The sequence below is a fragment of the Scyliorhinus torazame genome, chromosome 15 (genome assembly GCF_047496885.1).
Source record: "Scyliorhinus torazame isolate Kashiwa2021f chromosome 15, sScyTor2.1, whole genome shotgun sequence".
NCBI lineage: Eukaryota > Metazoa > Chordata > Chondrichthyes > Carcharhiniformes > Scyliorhinidae > Scyliorhinus > Scyliorhinus torazame.
This window is the reverse complement of record NC_092721.1, coordinates 23590210-23610288: the sequence shown is the minus strand read 5'-3', so window position 1 is coordinate 23610288 and position 20079 is coordinate 23590210. Positions and strand designations below refer to the sequence as shown.

The 20079-nt window shown below is 46.8% G+C and overlaps 1 protein-coding gene across 1 annotated transcript; it reads right to left on the bottom strand.

The window, feature by feature from the left end:
* Window positions 1–1873: 1873 nt before the first annotated feature.
* Window positions 1874–18148, bottom strand: cln5 (CLN5 intracellular trafficking protein). The gene is made up of 4 exons (XM_072476172.1): window positions 17991–18148; window positions 13340–13514; window positions 4454–4679; window positions 1874–3023 (listed from the first exon to the last, which is right to left on the bottom strand). Exons 1-4 carry the CDS (start codon window positions 18101–18103, stop codon window positions 2509–2511), a joined length of 1029 nt encoding a protein of 342 aa, XP_072332273.1. The 5' UTR covers window positions 18104–18148; the 3' UTR covers window positions 1874–2508.
* Between the last annotated feature and the right edge of the window lie 1931 nt (window positions 18149–20079).

Sequence of the window (20079 nt, the reverse complement as noted above, 5' to 3'; positions counted from 1 at the left end):
ATCAGTAGCTAGAGTCAGGTGCTCTAGCTGCCTTCCTGCTAGCCCCCAGCAAAACGGGGAACCGGTGGCCGTTTTGCGCCAGTTTTTCTGACGTAAAACGTCACCTTCTCCCTTACGAGGTCCGTATCCCCCCTATTCATGTATCCACCCAGATACCTTTTATGTTTAAAGAGGTGAAATGAGCCCAGCAAGCCATTCAGTTGAAAAGCAATAAGGACAACACATCCTGTGGACGAATTAAGAAAATAATTAACTGTGATCTGGCTGGGTTTTTAGGTTCTGCCACAATACTTCAGCAGACAAGCATAGGTTTGTACGTAGCTTCGCTGAGATGCTACTCCGGTGAGTTCTGCCCCACTGACTGTTGGTGCGGAAAAGGTGAGGAACATTGACATCATGTTTCAGAGCAAGATGTTTCACCGCCTGAGTAACCAGCATCTAGCAAAGTTTCTACTTGAAGCACCATTGGAAAAAGCACCCGCAGATCGTGCAGAGTGCAAAGTTATGCCGGAGTTGCCACATTATTTGCACAAACCTAAATGTAAAATCACCCATGGATTACCGTAATTGAGTGGTGTCATCGATTATTGTGTTGAACATGGTCACTGGTGCCTCATGGTTACTTACTGAATTATACTAATTTCAACTGAGATGGTGTTCCAATAATTACCACAAGAGGACAATCAATGGTTTCAAATGACTGCTGTTCACTTCATATATACCAAAAGCATCTCAATTGAGAAAATTTGAACTGAATTGAAAGTCATTGCGGCATCATTGTAAGAATAAGCTTTCAGAAACATCGGTGGAATTGTGTTACGAATTGACACTCAGCTAAGGCTAAAACTCGATTGGTAGATCTGGGTAGAGACTTACTGAAATTGTGATAACACTGGTTAGATTGTCTTCTAAAACTGTTACTTATAAGGTTTGTAGTTGAGAAACAATAATACTCATTAGGTATTTGCAGGGATTGGGCAGCACAGTGGCGCAGTGGTTAGCACTGCTGCCTCACGGGACAGAGGACCCCGGTTCGAATCCCGGCCCTGGGTCACTGTCCGTGTGGAGTTTGCACATTCCCCCCATGTCTGCGTGGATTTCACCCCCACAACCCAAAGATGTGCAGTTTAGGTGGAGTGGCTATGCTAAATTGCCCCTTAATTGGAAATAAAAGAATTGGGTACTCTCAATCCCCGCTAATACTTTTAAAATAAATTGAATGATTGTGAGATGCCTTTCACCTTGTTACATCAAATGTGTCCCAGCTAATGCTTCATTCGTGAAAAGGAGACTGCTCTCTGGCCAGGAGTCTTCCGAGGAACTACAGCCTCTCACTTTTTAAAATAAATTTGGAGTACCCAATTATTTTGTTTCCCAATTAAGGGCCACTTTAGCATGGCCAATCCACCTACACTGCACATCTTTTTGGTTGTAGGGGTGGGGCCCACGCAGACACGGGGAGAATGTGCAAAACAGCCTCTCACTTAATGTCTTATCCAACCCATCTCATGATGAACCATGTTAACCTCTTCCAACATGTGGAGGGACACATGTTGAAAGTACGCAGCAGCAAAGGGTGGAAGTAAACACTCTACACTGTCTGTCCACTGCCAGACCACCTCAACGCCTTGGATGCTCCTTGTCTTTGGGATCATGCAGGTGGTGGTGGGAGGGGGGGGGGGGGGTTGGTCGTACACACCCTTCCTTCCCTCTGCAGTTAGATCTACACAAAGGAATTTGAGAAGTGTGAGTGCACCAGCGAGCAGACATGCTCTTATTGAAGCTCTCGTTATATGTTATCGTAAAAAATAAAATAAAGTAATTATTACTTTGGTCACAACTGGAATGCTCGCAATAAATAAAAGACCCTGACTCATAGAAAATACATTTATTCTAGGCAACTTTGGAAGTTTTAACCCTCTAAGCTCAAACAATGTATAATAATGTAAATCAGCAAAGTATTCAACAGTTAACATAATTACAGAAGGATGGTTCAGTGTAGGTGAACATTTTACTATCCTGTACAAGTCAAAGTTCATTCAGCCAAACTAATTGTGTCTATTCAGTGTGGATTACCTTCTGAATCTTGAGCCAATGCAAAACAGCTGCATCTTTATTTGGGAATTCATACTGGTTGATACCATGTCTAACCCAGTCAGCGTACAACAAAAGATGGGAATATCTTCAGTGCATTTGACAATAATCATCCATTCCCAAAACATCATTATTCCCAAGAGGATTCATCTCCCTCCCTAGTCCCGCCCCAGCAGCGTAGCTCACAGTGTAACACCCACACAGTTTATATGTGACACCGTAAATTCTAATCCTGTTTGGAAGTAGATGCTTATGCAGCTCCATCTGATAAAAGTTAATCAATCAACAGCCTTAGCTGCTGCATCTGGGGGAGTGGATATCACAATAAAATATTAAAATGATTGCACTTACAAAAAGGAGGCAAAGTTACAGCTGAATTAATATACAAAAATAGTTTCTCTCCTGCACGTGTTGCTAAGTAACCTTTGATTTGTTTTGTTTAGATGGCAGAGGTATTTCCTCATATGTTATTTTTACATAGGGCTGTTTCATTGGCAAATACCAATACTCAAAATTGAAGTAAAGGTAAAAGGTTTTCTCCAATACAACCTTATCAACTATTTCCAACAGACTTAATATCAGTTCTTTCACTGAATGCGGTGGTCTAAATGGAAAATAAAAATAAGTAATTTCTTCTCCTCGAGTCTTGTTGCTGTGTGGCCCGAAGATAGTCGTGTCGTTCCCAAGGTAGGATGGCTCACCGCTATACAGGAATATTCTGGTATAGTTGGTTTGTGTAGGGCTCTTAAAGACAGCGCCTAATTCAAACAGTGTCTGGTAAGCTCTCAATACAAAAGCTGAACAATCATAAGATTTGAACCACACTGTAGCATTTGGTGAAGGATCAGATTGAACAGTCCATGTCTCGTAATATATACCAGTTCTGTTATCCTCCTTCACCCACTGGGCCAATTTGTTAAATATTGCACCTGAGCACAGATAAAGAAAACGTGTTACTCATGATGCTGAAACAAGCTTCCTAAAATTATGCATATTCCTAGATGCTGAAGAGAGAAATCAAAATGAAAATGAAAACGTTTAACAGGATATTAAATTGCAAGATCAGAGCTTAAGCAGCTACTGGGGCATGTGACTTGTAACGAGACTTAATCATTAGACCAAAATCATGCATAGTCCTTTAGGTTTAAGATTCAAGATTTTCTATAGGATTGCTGTATCTGTAGACAGGGCTGGTTTCGCTCAGTGGGCTAGACAGCTGGGTTGTAATGCCGAACAAGGCCGTTCTGGCTGAGAGTTCTGAATTCTCCCTCTGTGTTCCGAACAGGCGCCGGAATGTGGCGACTAGGGGCTTTTCACAGTAACTTCATACTTTCGACAATAAAGGATTATCTGGATGCTAGACACAACTGTATATAAAATCAGGCTACACTGTACTGCACTGCAAGAACGGACCTTTCATGCATTCAACATCGAAGAGCAGAATTTATTTTGGTTCCATTAACAGTGTTAATACAATTACCTATGCTCTGCTGTTGGTATTCCCATTATCCAATAGCCCCACAGAACAGATAAACAACCCATGTACAAACAAACCCATTGTTAGCAGCTTAATTCACACCGTAAAGCTCCAACTTAGCACACGCAACAGGAACCCTTCCCCGGTGAACTCCAGAGGCCACACTACAATGAACCCCTTCCAGAATTGTACAGCCGTAAGAGTGACAAAAGTACAAGATTCTCGCCACAATCCAGTTGTGCACTTTTTGCCAATGTTCTTGGCAATTATCAGGGGCTTTGCAAGATTCAAAGGACGGGAGAGGAACCTCATAGAGTCATAGATGTTTACAGCATGGAAACAGGCCCTTCGGCCCAGCTTATCCATGCGGCCCAGTTTATATCACTGAGCTAGTCCCACTTCCTCGACTTCAAATGCTTTTCCCTCAACACCAACTGGTAGGAAAAGTGGAGTTCAAGATAAATATTAACAACCGTACACTTGTTAAAAAAATTAGGAAAAGGAAAAGTTGAGGGAAAGCATTTGAAATCGAGGAACTGGGACTGGCTTAGTGATAGAAACTGGGAGGCATGGGTAAGCTGGGCCTAAGGGCCAGCTTCCATGCTCTCAACATCTATGATTCTGCCAAGAAGTGTATTCCAAACAGGATGATCCAAATGGCAGTTTTATTGTAATAAATGGATCTGTGGTCTAAACTGAATTATGCTTGCCGTCTAAAACATTTTGTTGACCTTCTATTGCTTTTAAGCTGCACATTAACTTTCTGTATGCTAATGAGACTGTTCTAAGATGTCATCCTTTAATCGTGTGAATCCTTTCAAGCGTAGGTTAATTAAAGTAACCTTCTGAACAACCAAATGGTTTGTTAGCGAACAAGCTTACCGGTTATTTCAGATACTTTTACTAAGGAACCATTTTCTTTCCAGTGCGAGTCATCTATACCCTCGAAGAAACAGGCAGCTCCCTGATTGCACCAGAAAGGAGCCTCAATTCCAGGTCGAAGATGTGGGAAGGTGCAGTTCCCAAGCTGAAAGAGTTCATACCATTCCATGGTGTAGTTGTTGCCTGTCAGCGTGTTCCGGAAACCAATTGCATCGTGCATGATATGCTGTGACCAGGGGGGGGAAAAGAGACAAATCAATTAGCATCTCATCGTTAATATAAATCTTAAATAATACATGAGACCTAGGAGCAGGAGTAGGCCATCTGGCCCCTCGAGCCTGCTCCGCCATTCAATAAGATCATGGCTGATCTTTTTGTGGACTCAGCTCCACTTAGCCACCCGCTTATCATAACCTTAATTCTTTCACTGTTCAAAAATCTATCTATCTTTGCCTTAATTTTTTTAAATTTGAGAGTACCCAATTATTTTTCCAATTAAGGGGCAATTTATCATGGCCAATCCACCTATCCTATACATCTTTTGGGTTGTGGGGGTGAAACCCACGCAGACACGGGGAGAATGTGTAAATTCCACACGGACAGTGACCCAGGGTCGGGATTCGAACCCTGGCCCTCAGCGCCGTAGGCTGCAGTGCTAACCACTGTGCCACCCTTATCTTTGCCTTAATTAACGAGGTAGCCTCAACGGCTTCATTGGGCAGGGAATTCCACAGATTCACGACCCTTTGGGTGAAGAGGTTCCTCCTCAACTCAGTCCTAAATCTGCTCCCTCTTATTTTGAGGTTATGTCCCCTGGTTCTAGTTTCACCCGCCAGTGGAAACAAGCTCCCTGCTTCTATCCTATCTATTCCATTCATAATTTTATATGTTTCTATAAGATCCCCCCTCATTCTTCTAAATTCTAATGAGTATAGTCCCAGTCCCAGTCTACTTAGTCTCTCCTCATAAGTGAATTCTCTCAACTCCGGAATCAACCGAGTGAATCTCCTCTGCCCGTACATCCTTTCTCATTCAAGGAGACCAAAACTGTACACAGAACTCCAGCTGTGGCCTCACCAACACCCTATACAGCTGCAACATAACCTCCCTGCTTTTAAACTCCATCCCTCTAGCAATGAAGGACAACATTCAATTTGTCTTCTTAATTACTTGCTACACCTGCAAACCAACTTTTTGCGATTCGTGCACAAGGACATCCAGGTCCCTCTGCACAGCAGCAAGCTGCAATTGTAACCATTTAAATAACAATACATTTTGCTGTTATTCGTACCAAAATGGATGACCTCACATTTATACACATTGAACTCCATCTGCCAGACCCTTGCCCACTCACTTGGACTATCTATATCCCTCTGCAGACTTTGTGTCCTCTGCACACTTTGCTCTACCACTCATCTTCGTGTCATTTGCGCACTTTGACACATTACACTTGAACCCCAACTTCAGATCCTCAAATTCAGATCCTCTATGTATATTGTGAACAATTGCGGTCCCAACACTTAACCCTAGGTACACCACTACCACGGATCGCCAACCAGAAAAACACCCATTTATCCCCATTCTTTACTTTCTGGCAGTTAACCAATCCTCTATCCATGCTAATACAGTACTCGTAACGCCATGCACCTTTATCTTATGCAGCAACCTTTTGTGCGGCACCTTGTCGCATGCCTTCTGGAAATCCAGATACACTACATCCACCAGTTCCCCATTGTCCATCGCGCTTGTAACGTCCTCAAAGAATTCCTCTAAATTGGTCAAACACAACCTGCCTTTCATGAATCCATGCTGCGTCTGCCCAATGGGACAATTTCAAGCCAGTTCTCGCTATTTCTTCCTTAATGACAGATACAAGCATTTTCCCCACTAGAGAAGTTAGCTAACCAGCTTTTAGTTTTCTCCGTTTTGTCTACTTCCTTTTTTTTTTTTTACAAACAATTTGATTGAGTTATTTTAGGCATATAGAAAAAGTGACATTGTACAGTACAAAAAAAAGCAGTCAAGACACAAATTAAACATAGTGCAAACCACGGCTCTGTTCACGCAAGGACCTGCCTCAATATCCGCCTACTCTACTCTATCCTAGCCCCCCCCTCCCCCATGCTGACACTTGGTCCTCTGCAAAGAAGTCAATAAGTGGCTGCCACCTTCGGGCGAACCCCAGTAGCGAACCTCTCAAGGCCAACTTGACTTTCTCTAGGCCAAGAAAGCTCGCCATGTCCGATAGCCATACCTCAGCCCTCGGGGGCTTTGAGTCCCTCCATGCGAACAGTATTCGTTGCCGGGCTACCAGGGACGGCCTCCCTTTCTTCCTGGACTCCCGGGTCCTCCGAAACCCCAAAGATCGCCACCTCAGGACTCATTACCACCCCAGTTTTCAATACCCGGGACATGACATCTGCGAATCCCTGCCAACAACCCCTGAGTTTAGGGCACGACCAGAACATGAGTACATGGTTAGCCGGCCCTCCGGCGCATCTAGCACACTTGTCCTCCAGCCCGAAGAATTTGCTTATCCGGGTCATCGTCATGTGGGCCCAGTGCATGACCTTAAACTGGATCAGGCTGAGCCTGGTGCATGTTGCGGTCGTGTTTACTCTGCTCAGGGCTTCTGCCCAGACACCGTCCTTCATCTCCCCCCTCCCCCCCATCTCCCCGAGCTCCTCTTCCCACTTAAGCTTCAGGTCCTCGGTCTGCGTATCCTCAGCTCCCATTAGTTCCTTGTAGACGTCTGAGACTCTACCCTCTCCCACCTCTCCCCTAGAAACTACCTTGTCCTGCCTCTCCTTCGGCAGGAGACGTGGGAAGGACGGCACCAGTCTGCGTACAAAATTCCTCACCTGGAAGTATCTATAGTCGTTCCCTCTCGCCAGCCCAAACTTCTCCTCCAACACCCTCATGCTCGGAAAGCTCCCTTCCAGGAACAGATCCCCCATCCTCACAATCCCTGCCCTCCTCCACAGTCGATACCCCCCTTCCATGTTCCCCGGGGCAAATTGGTGGTTGCCGCAGATTGGGGTCCACACCGATGCTCTTACCTCCCCTACATGCCTCCTCCACTGGCCCCAGATCCGAAGAGCTGCCACCACTATCGGGCTGGTGAAGTACCGTGCCGGCGGAAGCGGCAGAGGCGCCATGACCAGGGCTGCTAAGCTAGTGCCCCTGCACGAAGTAGCCTCCACCCGCTCCCAAACCCACCCCGCACCCACCGTCCATTTCCTTATCATCGCTATATTGGCCGCCCAGTAATAGTTGCTGAAATTCGGCAACGCCAGCCCCCCTTCTTCTCTGTTCCTTTCAAGCATCACCCTCTTCACCTGCGGGGACTTTCCTGCCCATACAGATCCCAGAATAATTTTATTCAGCCTCTTAAAGAAGGACCGTGGGATAAAGATGGGGAGACACTGAAAAACAAAGAAGAACCGCGGGAGAATCGTTATCTTAACAGTCTGCACCCTCCCCGCCAATGATAGCAGGAGCGCATCCCAACTCCGGACCTCCTCCCTCACTCATTCCACCAGTCGGGACAGGTTGAGCTTATGCAACTTGCTCCAGTCCCATTAATCCCCAAATATCGGTAATTCTTCCCCGAATAGCCTGAACGGCAACCCCTTCAGCTTACTCTCCTGCCCCCTCGCCTGAATTACAAACAACTCGCTCTTAGCCATGTTCAGTTTGTATCCGGAGAACCGGCCAAATTCCCTCAGGGTTGCCATAATACCGTCCATCCCCACCATTGGGTCCGATACATATAACAGCAGATAGTCTGCGTATAACAAGACTATGTTCCACTCCCCCCCGCGGATCAGCCCTTTCCAGCCCCTAGAAGCTCTCAGTGCAATTGCCAGCGGCTCTATGGCCAGTGCAAACAGCAGTGGGGAGAGAGTGCAGCCCTGTCTTGTCCCACGGTGCAGTCTAAAGTACACTCGCCTCCGGGACCTGATACTATAGCCTAACCCAGTCGATGAATCCCGCCCCGAACCCGAACCGTCCTAGTACCTCCCACAGATAATCCCACTCGACCCGGTCAAAAGCCTTTTCAGCATCCATGGCTACCACTATCTCTACCTCCCTACTCTCCGGGGGCCTCATAATCACGTTGAGCAGCCTTCTTTAGGTTGGCCACCAGCTGCCTCCCCTTTACAAACCCGGTTTGGTCCTCCACAATTACATCCGGGACACAGTCCTCAATTCTAGTCGCCAAGATCTTGGCCAGTAACTTGGCGTCTACGTTAATCAAAGAGATCGGCCTGTATGACCCACAAGCCTCCGGGTCCTTATCCCGTTTCAGAATGAGTGAGATGGTGGCCTGCGACATCGTCGGGGGTAAAGTCCCTCTGTCTCTTGCCTCGTGAAAGGCCCTGACCAGCCCCGGCCCCACTATCCCAGCAGATTTTTTTGAAAAACTCGACCGGATACCGGTACGGCCCCGGGGCTTTACCCGACTGCATGACCTTCAGGCCCCCCAATACCTCTTTGATCCTGACCAGGGCCCCCAGTCCATCCACCAACCCCCTCCCCACTCTTGGGAAGGTCAGTCCGTCCAGGAATCGCCTCATCCCCCCAGTCGGTTCCGAAGTGTACAGCTTCCTATAAAAGTCCCTAAAGACCTTGTTCAGCCCTGCGGGGTCACCCACTAGATTACCTTCCCCATTCACTACCCTCCCTATTTCCCTAGCCGCTTCCCTCTTCCTTTGTTGTTGCGCAAGCATTCTACTGGCCTTCTACCCATGCTCATAAATCGCACCTTTTACCTTTCTAAGCTGCTCTACAGCCTTACCAGTAGTCAGCACCCCAAATTTGGCCTGCAGCCTCTGTCGTTTCCTGAGTAACTCTGGCCTCGGGGATTCCGCGTAACTCCTGTCCGTCCGTAGAATTTCCTTAATCAGTCGGTCCGTCTCTGCCCTATCTGTCCTGTCCCTGTACGCCCGGATTGAAATCAGCTCCCCTCTCACTGCCTTCAGTGCCTCCCAGAGCACCGCTGCCGAGACTTCTCCAGTATCGTTCACCTGCAGGTAATTCTGCATGCATTCCCTCAGCCTCTCACACACGGCCTCGTCCGCGAGTAATCCAACTTCCATCCTCCATGGTGGGCGCTGAAAGCTGCAGGTCTCCCCAGTGCGGAGCGTGGTCCGAATATTGCCGAATATTCTGCCCCCACCATTCCGGCCAGCAGGTCCCTATTCACAATAAAGTAGTCAATTCGGGAATACACCTTGTGGACGTGGGAGTAGTACGAGAACTCCCTCGCCGTCGGCCGGCTAAATCTCCACGGATCTGCTCCCCCCGTTTGCTCCATGAACCCTCTCAGTTCCTTTGCCATCGCTGGCAATCTGCCCGTTCTTGAACATGACCAGTCCAGGCTCGGGTCCAGGACTGTATTAAAGTCCCCGCCCATGATCAGCTTACGCGAGTCCAAGTCGGGGATCTTCCCACATCCTCCTAATAAAATCCACATTGTCCCAATTAGGGGCACATACACTGACCAGGACTACTCTCACCCCTTCGAGCTTACCCCTCACCATAATGAACTTGCCACCCCCATCCACGACTGTGCCCTCCGCCTCAAATTGTACCCTTTTATTAATCAGGATCACAACCACCCTCGTCTTAGAATCAAGCCCCAAATGAAAGACCTGACAGGCCCAGCCCTTCCTTAACCTAACCTGGTCTGCCACTTTCAGGTGCGTCTCCTGCAGCAAGACCATGTCCGCCTTCAGAACCCGCAGATGCGCAAACACACGCGCCCTCTTCACTGGCCCGTTTAACCCTCTAACATTCCAGGTGATCAGCCTGGTTGGGGGGCACTTCGCCCCCCCCCCCCTTGCCGATCAGCCATTCCCTTTCCTTGGCCAGCCCCCCCGCCATGTGTCGCGCTTCATCTGGCCCGCCTCCTGACCGGCTCCACCCATGACCTCCTCACTGTTGCCATGCCCAGTTTCCATCCCCGAGCAACACCATCCTATCACCTAACCCCTGCTCTAATCTAACTATATGTCTACTTCCTTTTTTAAACCGTGGCGTCACATTTGCTGTTTTCCAATCTGCCGGAACTGCCCGAGTGTGCAGCGAATTTTGGTAAATTACCACAAGCGCATTTGCTATTTTCCCCGCCACCTCTTTTAGTACCCTGGGATGCATTCCATCAGGGCCAGGTAATATGTCTACCTTTAGCCCCATTAGCTTGCCTAACATGACCTCCTTAGTGATAATGATCGTTTCTAGGTCCTAACCTGCCCTAGCCTCCTTGCCAACTGTTTTTGGCATGTTATGGGAGTCTTCCACTGTGAAGGCCGACACAAAATACCTGCTCAATGCCTCGGCCATTTCCTCATTTCCCATTATTAAATCCCCCTTCTCATCCTCCAAAGGACTAATTTTTACCTTAGCTACTCTTTGTTTCAATATTTATAGAAACGTTTTGCTATCTGTTTTTATATTTTGAGCTACTTTACTCTAATAATCTATCTTACTTTTCTTTATAGCTTTTTTTGTGGCTTTTTGTTGACCATTAAAGATTTCCCAATCCTCTAGTTCCCACTGATCTTTACCACTCTGTATGCCTTTTCTTTCAATTTGACACCATCCCTTATTTCCTCAGATATCCATGGCTGATTGTCCTTTTTCCTACACTCCTTCCTTTCTACTGATATATACCTTTATGAGCACTGAAAAACCTCTTGAAAGTCCTCCACTGTTCCTCAGTTGTCCCACCACAAAGTCTCTGCTCCCAATCTACCCTAGCCAACTCCCATTTTAGTGTCACAGTAACTGTTTTGCCTTCTGGTTTTCAGAAGTTCAAAATAATCAAAGTTTTACACAGATACTTGGGCCAAGATCCAAGGTATTTACACCTCACCATGTGCTGCGGAATTATATTGTTAGTTCAGGCTGCAAACTAGTGTAGTAGTGAGTCATAGGACATCTTAGAAACCCACCAGCACCATGATGATTAAAACAGGAAAACATGTGGATGACAATGAGAAGATTTACCTCCTCTACCTGCATGAGTGGAAACATTCACATTCTGAACTGGTCGTGCCTCACAAACCTTATTGAGTTCTTTGAGAAGGTGACCAAACAGGTGGATGAGGGTAAAGCAGTTGATGTGGTGTATATGGATTTCAGTAAAGCGTTTGATAAGGTTCCACACGGTAGGCTACTGCAGAAAATATGGAGGCATGGGATTCAGGGTGATTTAGCAGTTTGGATCAGAAATTGGCTAGCTGGAAGAAGACAAAGGGTGGTGGTTGATGGGAAATGTTCAAACTGGAGTCCAGTTACTAGTGGTGTACCACAAGGATCTGTTTTGGGGCCACTGCTGTTTGTCATTTTTATAAATGACCTGGAGGAGGGCGTAGAATGATGGGTGAGTAAATTTGCAGATGACACTAAAGTCGGTGGAGTGTGGGCAATGCGGAAGGATGTTACAAGTTACAGAGGGACATAGATAAGCTGCAGCGCTGGGCTGAAAGGTGGCAAATGGAGTTTAATGCAGAAAAGTGTGAGGTGATTCATTTTGGAAGGAATAACAGGAAGACAGAGTAATGGTAAGATTCTTGGCAGTGTGGATGAGCAGAGAGATCTCGGTGTCCATGTACATAGATCCCTGAAAGTTGCCACCCAGGTTGAGAAGGTTGTTAAGAAGGCATATGGGGTGTTAGCTTTTATTGGTAGAGGGATTGAGTTTCGGAGCCATGAGGCCATGTTGCAGCTGTACAAAACTCTGGTCCTGCCGCATTTGGAGTGTTGCGTGCAATTCTGGTCGCCGCATTATAGGAAGGATGTGGAACATTGGAAAGGGTGCAGAGGAGATTTACCAGAATGTTGCCTGGTATGGAGGGAAGATCTTATGAGGAAAGGCTGAGGGACTTGAGGCTGTTTTCGTTAGAGAGAAGAAGGTTAAGAGGTGACTTAATTGAGGCATACAAGATGATCAGAGGATTGGATAGGGTGGACAGTGAGAGCCTTTTTCCTCGGATGGTGATGTCTAGCACGAGGGGACATAGCTTTAAATTGAGGGGGATAGATATAGGACATATGTCAGAGGTAGGTTCTTTACTCAGAGAGTAGTAAGGGCGTAGAATGCCCTGCCTGCAACAGTAGTGGACTCGCCAACACTAAGGGCATTCAAATGGTCATTGGATAGACATATGGACGATAAGGGAAGTGTCGATGGGCTTTAGAGTGGTTTCACAGGTCAGCGCAACATCGAGGGCCGAAGGGCCTGTACTGCGCTGTAATGTTCTATGTTCTAGATACTGCATAAGTTCATACGATATAGGAGCAGAATTAGGCCATTCGGCCCATCAAGTCTGTTCTGCCATTCTATTGTGGCTGATATGTTCCACATCTGCGACCTACAATGCTACAGACCAAGAGCTGGATTGCAAAATCAGCCAGAGCATCTTCTCCCTAGAACAAATGACCGAAGAGCGGGAGTAGGCAATTTAGCTTTCCCAGCCAAAACACCTTCAATGTGATCATGGCTGATCCCATCCTGGCCTCAACTCCACTGACCTGCCCGTTCTCCATAACCCTTCAACCCTTTACCAATTATACGGGCCAAAGGCAGGTATATGGAGTTCGGTCACAGATCAGCCATGATCTCATTGAATGGTTGAATGGCATGACAGGCCCGAGGGCAGAATGGCCCACTCCCTGGTACTTATGTACACATATGCATGACAATGTAGTTCCTAATCATATTGGAATTAAATAACAATATAAAACTTACTCTTGTCTGACAGCTGCAAAGTATGTGCTGAACAGCCACGCAGATTCACGTGGCGTACAGTTGTCAGGTCATTACAAAAAAAAAGATTTCTTTCTTAATTTAAGACATTTCATGAAGTAAAAACTCACAAAATGCCCAAGCAGATCTCCGTATTTGAACTCCCAAACGGGAGTCTGAAGCCGATAAACTTCTATAATGTCACGGTCTTTCATCTGAGGAATCTCTCCATCGCGAGAGCCGGTGGGGCAGAATGGGTAGACGGGTTGGCAGAATGGATCAGGTTCAGGCCGGTGATCAAATCGCCTGAAAAGATAAAGATCCCAACAAGGAATTGAGTAAGATGGCATCAAACAGCAAGTCAAAATTTGATAGGCAAGTATTGCAATGTAAAATAATTTTACAAGAACGCTTCTGAGGGAGAGGATGTTGAAAAATCCATTGTCCGTAGATCCAGCATAAAGAGGCAGGTGATCCTCAGCCATGTGGAGAATATCTCTTTTCAGGAATAATAATAATAATCTTTATTGTCACAAGTAGGCTTACATTAACACTGCAATGAAGTTACTGTGAAAATCCCCTAGTCGCCACACTCCGGCGCCTCTTTGGGTACACAGAGGGAGAATTCAGAATGTACCTAACAGCACGTCTTTCGGGACTTGCGGGTGGAAACCAGAGCACCCGGAGGAAACCCACGCAGACACGGGGAGAACGTGCAGACTTCAAACAGACAGTGACCCAAGCCAGGACCTGTGGCTGTGAAGCAGCAGTGCTAACCACTGTGCAATCCTGTGGCGAAATAAGATTGCTAACTCTCCTGGCTTATCCCGGAAGTCCAGTGATTAAAGCTTAATCTCGTGAACACTCAATTTGAGGGCACAAAAGGATTAGTTTCCAATTTCTAAAATGCTTTGTTAGTCAGTTATGGAGGACGTGGACTGTTTGACTGGATGAAGCAATCACAAACAGGCCCTGTGATGATACCTCCAGGAATACATCCAAATTTGGTACAACCCTCTGGCCAACTGCAAGCAATTGATTGAGAACTTCTAGCTTTTTGTGATCTGAAATGGCTCTTCTAAAAACCCTTGAAGCAATGTGAAAAATTAGTGAACCATCCACAAAGGCAGAAGTTTTTCCTCATGGGTTTTGGGGAGTTGTCAAGCCCCCCCCCCCCCCCCCCCCCCCCCGCCCCCGCCCCCCCCCCCCCCCCCCCCCCCCGCCCCCGCCCCCGCCCCCTGCCTGGCAGTTTTACACACAGTCTGAGTTTTGGTGAAGTGAATCCCAAATTGTAATTGATCCATCATTTGCGGCCATGCCTTCAATCACCTGGACTCCAGGCTCCGGTGAGGCGAGAATTAGAGGAGGGCCAATATCTCAGAAAGTTGTGGGGCTGGAGGAGATTACAGAGGTAGGGATGAGTGAGGCCTCAAGAGATTTGAAATTATGGATGATCATTTTAAAATGAAGTTGACAGAGGGATATAGACAAGTTACGCGAGTTACAGCAGATGGAATATGATGTCTGTCATTTATGAACTTCCCTTATTACTTTTTAACTTTTAGGGTGCTGTACTTTTGACTCCATTTTTGGTCAAAATAGATCATTTTTCTTTCCCTTGATTTCATTTTCCTCTGTACTCCTACATATTTTGGGAGTTTAACAAAGAAACTTGCACCTGACTTTTCCAGAAGGAGTTATTTTCCAATTCCTTTTTAAAATAAATTTAGAGTACCTGATGCACAATCAATACTCTTGAGACCACGAGGAGTCATATCGATTCAGCTTTAATCAGATAGAACTGTACCCAGCAGTGATGTTGCAGAAGGGAAGGCTGCTGGGACGGCACCGGTTCTTATACCCCGCCTCTCAGGGCAGGGCTATGTACATTACCCAATGGTAGACCCCGCGGTCTAGCCAATGGTCATTCACCTCTCAGGTACTGCAATACCTGGTATTGCCACAGTACCCAATTCATTTTTCCAATTAAGGGCCAATTTAGCGTGTTCAATCCACCAACCTTGCACATCTTTGGGTTGTGGGGGCGAAACCCACGCAAACACTGGGAGAATGTGCAAACTCCACACGGACAGTGACCCAGAGCCAGGATGGAACCTGGGACCTCGGCGCCGTGAGAGTGCAGTGCTACCACCGGGCCGCCGTGCTGCCCTATTTTCCAATTCCTGGTGTAAGAACCTGTTTGTGACATTCCTCTGGGGCAAAACTTGGCAGGTGGAATTTAATGTAAAAAAAATGTGAAGTTGTGCACTTTGGTAGGAAGAATAAAGGAGCTGAATATGATTTAAATGGAGAAAGACTGCAGAAAGTTTCAGCAAAGAGGGATTTGGGGATCCTCGAGCATAAATCATAAAACGCAAGCATGCAAGCTCAGCAGGTATTTGGGAAGGCAAATGGAATGTTGGTCTTTATTTCAAAGGGAATGGAGTATTAAAAATAAGAAATTCCAGCTAAAACTACACAAGGCACGAGTTAGGCCACAGCTGGGATACTGTGAGCAGTTTTGGTCCCCTTATCCAAGGAAATATATACCGGCATTGGAGGCAGTCCAGAGGAGGTTCACTTGATCCCGGGTGTGGAGGGATTTTCTTATGAGGCGAGATTGAGGAGGTGTGGTCTATCCTCATTGGAGTTTAGAAGATGTGGAGATGCTGGCGTCGGACTGGGGTGAGCACAGTAAGAAGTCTTACAACATCAGGTTAAAGTCCAACAGGTTTGTTTCAAATCACTAGCTTTCGGAACACTGCTGGAACCTACCTCTCCATTCACCTGAGGAAGGAGCAGCGCTCCGAAAGCTCGTGATTTGAAACAAACCTGTTGGGACTTTAACCTGGTGTTGTAAGACTTCTTACTGAGTCTAGAAGAAAGAGAGGTGACCTTATTGAGGCAAATAGGATTCTCAGGGGGCATGACAGGGTAGATGCTGAGAGGTTGTTTCCCCTTGTCGGAGAGTCTAGGACCAGAGGACATGATCTCAGAGTAAGGGGTCGCCATTTAAGACAGAGATGAGGAGGAATTTCTTCCCTCAGAGCGTAGTGAATCTGTGGAATTCTTTACCGCAGAGGGCTGTCGAGGTAGATCATGAAGTATGTTCAAGGCTGAGATAGACAGACTTTTCTCAAGAAGGGAATCAAAGATTCTGGGGATAAGGCGGGAAAGTGGAGTTGTGGATTATCACAGCAGATCAGTCCAGTCATGATCCCATTGAATGGTGGAGCAGACCTGATGGGCAGAATGGTCCACTTCTGCTCCTGCATCTTATGGAGCACAGGGACGATATAACAAAGGAACATGCTACGAGGCAAGACATAGGTAACAGAATTTTGGACGACCTCAAGGTTATGAAGAATAGAATGTGGGAGACCAGCCAGGGGCACATTGGAATGGTCAAGTCCAGAGATAGCAAAGGCATGAATGAGAATTGTAACAGTAGAATGAGCGCAGAGAGGCTGAGGTCAGGTGATGGTTATGGAGGTGGGAATATGCATTGCTCGTGATGGAGCGATGGCATGAATAAGAGGTCAGGAACCCATCTCAGAATCAAATTAAACTTAAAGGTTATGAACAGACCGGCTTAAACTCTAATTGTTGCCAGGGAGCTGAGCGAACAAAGGACTTTTGTTAATCTGGAACAGTTGAGGTTTCTTTATATACAAGACTTGGAGAAAAAACATTACAAACACGTCAGTAATCACGATCATGAGAGCACAATTGATATTCCTCAATAAGATGCAGCTCAATGGGGAAAAATAAATGTACTCCGATAATATATCCACCTTTGACCCAACACAGGGGAGAGATACGTATTATGTTAGCACAGTGGCTTCACAGCTTTAGATTCGATTCCTTGCTTGGGTCACTGTGCGGAGTCTGCACATTCTCCCTGTGTCTGTAGTTTCCTCCGGGTGCTCCGGTTTCCTCCCACAGTCCAAAAATGTGCAGGTTAGGTGCAATGGCCATGATAAATTGCCCTTAGTGTCCAAAAAACGGTTAGCTAGGGTTACGGAGATAGGGTGGAGGTGTTGACCTTGGGTAGGGTGCTCATTCCAAGAGCTGGTGCAGACTCGATGGGCCGAATGGCCTCCTTCTGCACTGTAAATTCTATGAAATCTATGAACTTGTCGGTTCTAACAAGCACCTTGTGCCAGTCACGCCGTTCCCTGCCACCTCAGGCTTTGTTTTTTTTTGCAGCATTGTAACTGGCTGAGCGTTTACTTTGAATTTAAAAAAATGGAAATCCAGTTGTAAAGATTCCAAAACGTAAACAGAGACTGTTTCAGATCAGGCAAAAAAAATCCCTCACCCTGAAACACAAACTCCCCACAAGATGCCTACAGACCAACTGAATGTTTGCAGCATTTGCTGTTTAACATGTCCAGTTGCAATCACTGGCCCACCGCTAACTCTCTTTGTGGCCCTAGAGCTCTGCCCCTTTGAACAAACATTTGGCCATCTATTTTTCTTTTATAAAACGCCTTAGTATGTTTACTTTTAGGACACCACATAAAGTTTCTTTTTTTTTAAATGAAGAAATTGAACTTATAAAGGCCAAAGGGAGTGATATGACTTCACATTTTACATTGAAACACCACCATTTAGCCCAAATTACAGAACACTAGAAATAACATTTGTTTGTGCTTTTATTAATGTTTAGTTTCCAAATCTGCAACTTCTTTTCGATGGCCCGGTTGCCCTGGAAGGAGCACTTCCGCATTCCACAGAGCTTGCAGGCAATGCCAGTTCAGCCCTGCGCTCCAGCCTTACCTGTAAGGCACTGGCCATGTCTGCGGTGTGGCTGCCCAGCTCGCCGCACTGGCGCTGGGGGCTCGCTGCAAAGCCAGCCAGAGGCAAGCGACGCTCCACCAGCTGATCCCCATCCTCCAGCGACCTGAGCTCAGCTGATGTGTCTGAACACCAGCCCCCCCCCCCCCCCCAAGCCTTGTTACAGGATGATGCTGGTTCCTGTTTCCGAGTCACATGGATCGCCTGCTGGTTAATGTCCAATGCCTGTTGTATGTTCCGCACTCTTAACTCTTTTATCATTGCAGCCGTCTCTCAAATAGCGAAATGTCCACATTTATCTGAGATTTGAAACAACTGAGAAACGGGGCGAGTGTGAGATAAAAAGACAGAACCTCAGTAATGATGATGTCTGTTTGTCCCTCTTGTGTATTGAATATATTTACAATCTGCCTCCTTTTTTTGATTGTAAAATTCATGTGTGGGTATTTCCCGCTCTGGAGGGAGTCTAGTGCCTTGAAAGGGCTGGGGGCATTTCTCTTAAGGTTTGTTTGCCATCTACAAGATGCACTGGAGCAGCTCCCTTCGACAGCACCTTCCAAACCGCTGACCTGTGCCAACTAGAAGGGCAGGGGCAACAGATGCATGGGAAGTCTATCACCTGCGAGCTTCCTCTCCAAGTCACACACTATCCAACTTGGAATTATATCACTTCATTCCGCCTGGAACTCGGTTGGCACGATGCACCACATGGGTGGCACAGTGGTTTGCACTGCTGTCTCACAGCGCCAGGGGCCCGGGTTCAATTCCACACTTGGGTGACTGTGTGGAGTTTGCATGTTCTCCCTGTGTCTGCATGGGGTTGCTACGGTTTCCTCCCGCAGTCCAAAGATGTGCAGGTCAGGTGGTTTGGCCGTGCTAAATCGCCCCTCAGTGTCCAAAGATGTGCCGGTTAGACGGGGTTGCGGGAATGGGTTGCTGCAGACTAGATGGGCCAAGTGGCCTTCTGCACTGTAGGTATCCCATGGATTCTACGGCTGCAGTGGGAAGAAGGGATCACCAGTGCATTTTCTCAAGGGCAATTAGGGAGGGGCCTTCCCTACATCCCGTGAAAGAGCAATAAAAATATTTGCCCCAAATCAGTTCCAAGTGCAGGAATTTTGAAAGAAATGTACCCAATATATAGCACGCATTAAACAACTTCTACTTCCTTCTCTTTTTGAATAGCTTTAGACTTATTGTTTTTTTATTTCCTCATGAACTTGTATTTTCACCCCGTGGCTAATTTTGGCAGATAGGAAAATTGATCAATTTTTAGAAACATTGTGGGTTGATTTATTTAAATGTTGTTGATTCTTTTAGAATTGTGGTTTGCCTGAGCTGCTACGGTGGAATTTTTCACAGTTTTCGAGGGTGTGCAGGGTTTTCAGAGCAGGTTGTTGGGTGTGGATTGGCCACAAGCGTCCTCTGTGACAGGGAGTTCTTAATGAAACAATTACATTCTTCAGCTGCGCGGTTAAAGAGTGTCAACCAGGCAGGGAAACGCCTCCAGAAAGCCATGTAATTGTAACAATGCGGACTTCACACAGTGTGGAGGAGGCCTGTACTCCAGTGAGTGCCCTCCTCACTTCTCTTTGTTTCCACTGTCATGCTACTCTGCATCCCTTAATACTGTTCTTAGGGACTTCACACATGCAGGCGAGAACTTAACTTAAATTTTAATTGAATTAATGCCCACTGAAGGCTTCATCGCACCCTCTGCTGGTAATGTCAAATAAATCCTGTGCAGGATTCCTTGTAGACTCCCGGGGTTGGTGGGTGGTGGATTGGAGGAGGGGGGGGCGGGTGGGGGGGGGGGGGGTGCAGGAGGTGGTCAAGTGATGACACCTCCAGGAATACAGTTCATCACAGTTGGCCACCTTAACATCAAGGCTCGGCTAGATTCTCCGCCGGCGGGATGCTCCGTTTTGCCGGCAGCCCGGGGGTTTCCCGGTGGCGTGGGGCTGCCCCGCAATGGGAAACCCCATTGACCAGCCAGCCTAACAGAGCATCCCGCCGGCGGGGTGAAACAGAAGTGTGGCGCGGCGGGACGGAGAATCTAGCCCTCTGCACT

Bases quoted from the DNA above. Each gene is read 5' to 3' on its own strand.
- cln5 (XM_072476172.1), bottom strand. From the start codon at position 18,103: ATGGGGATCAGCTGGTGGAGCGTCGCTTGCCTCTGGCTGGCTTTGCAG. The intron at 4,680-13,339 runs GTGAGTTTTTAC...CCCTGGTCACAG, and splicing joins GAGATCTGCTTGGGCATTTT to CATATCATGCACGATGCAAT. The intron at 3,024-4,453 runs GTAAGCTTGTTC...ATCTGTGCTCAG, and splicing joins AAAAGTATCTGAAATAACCG to GTGCAATATTTAACAAATTG.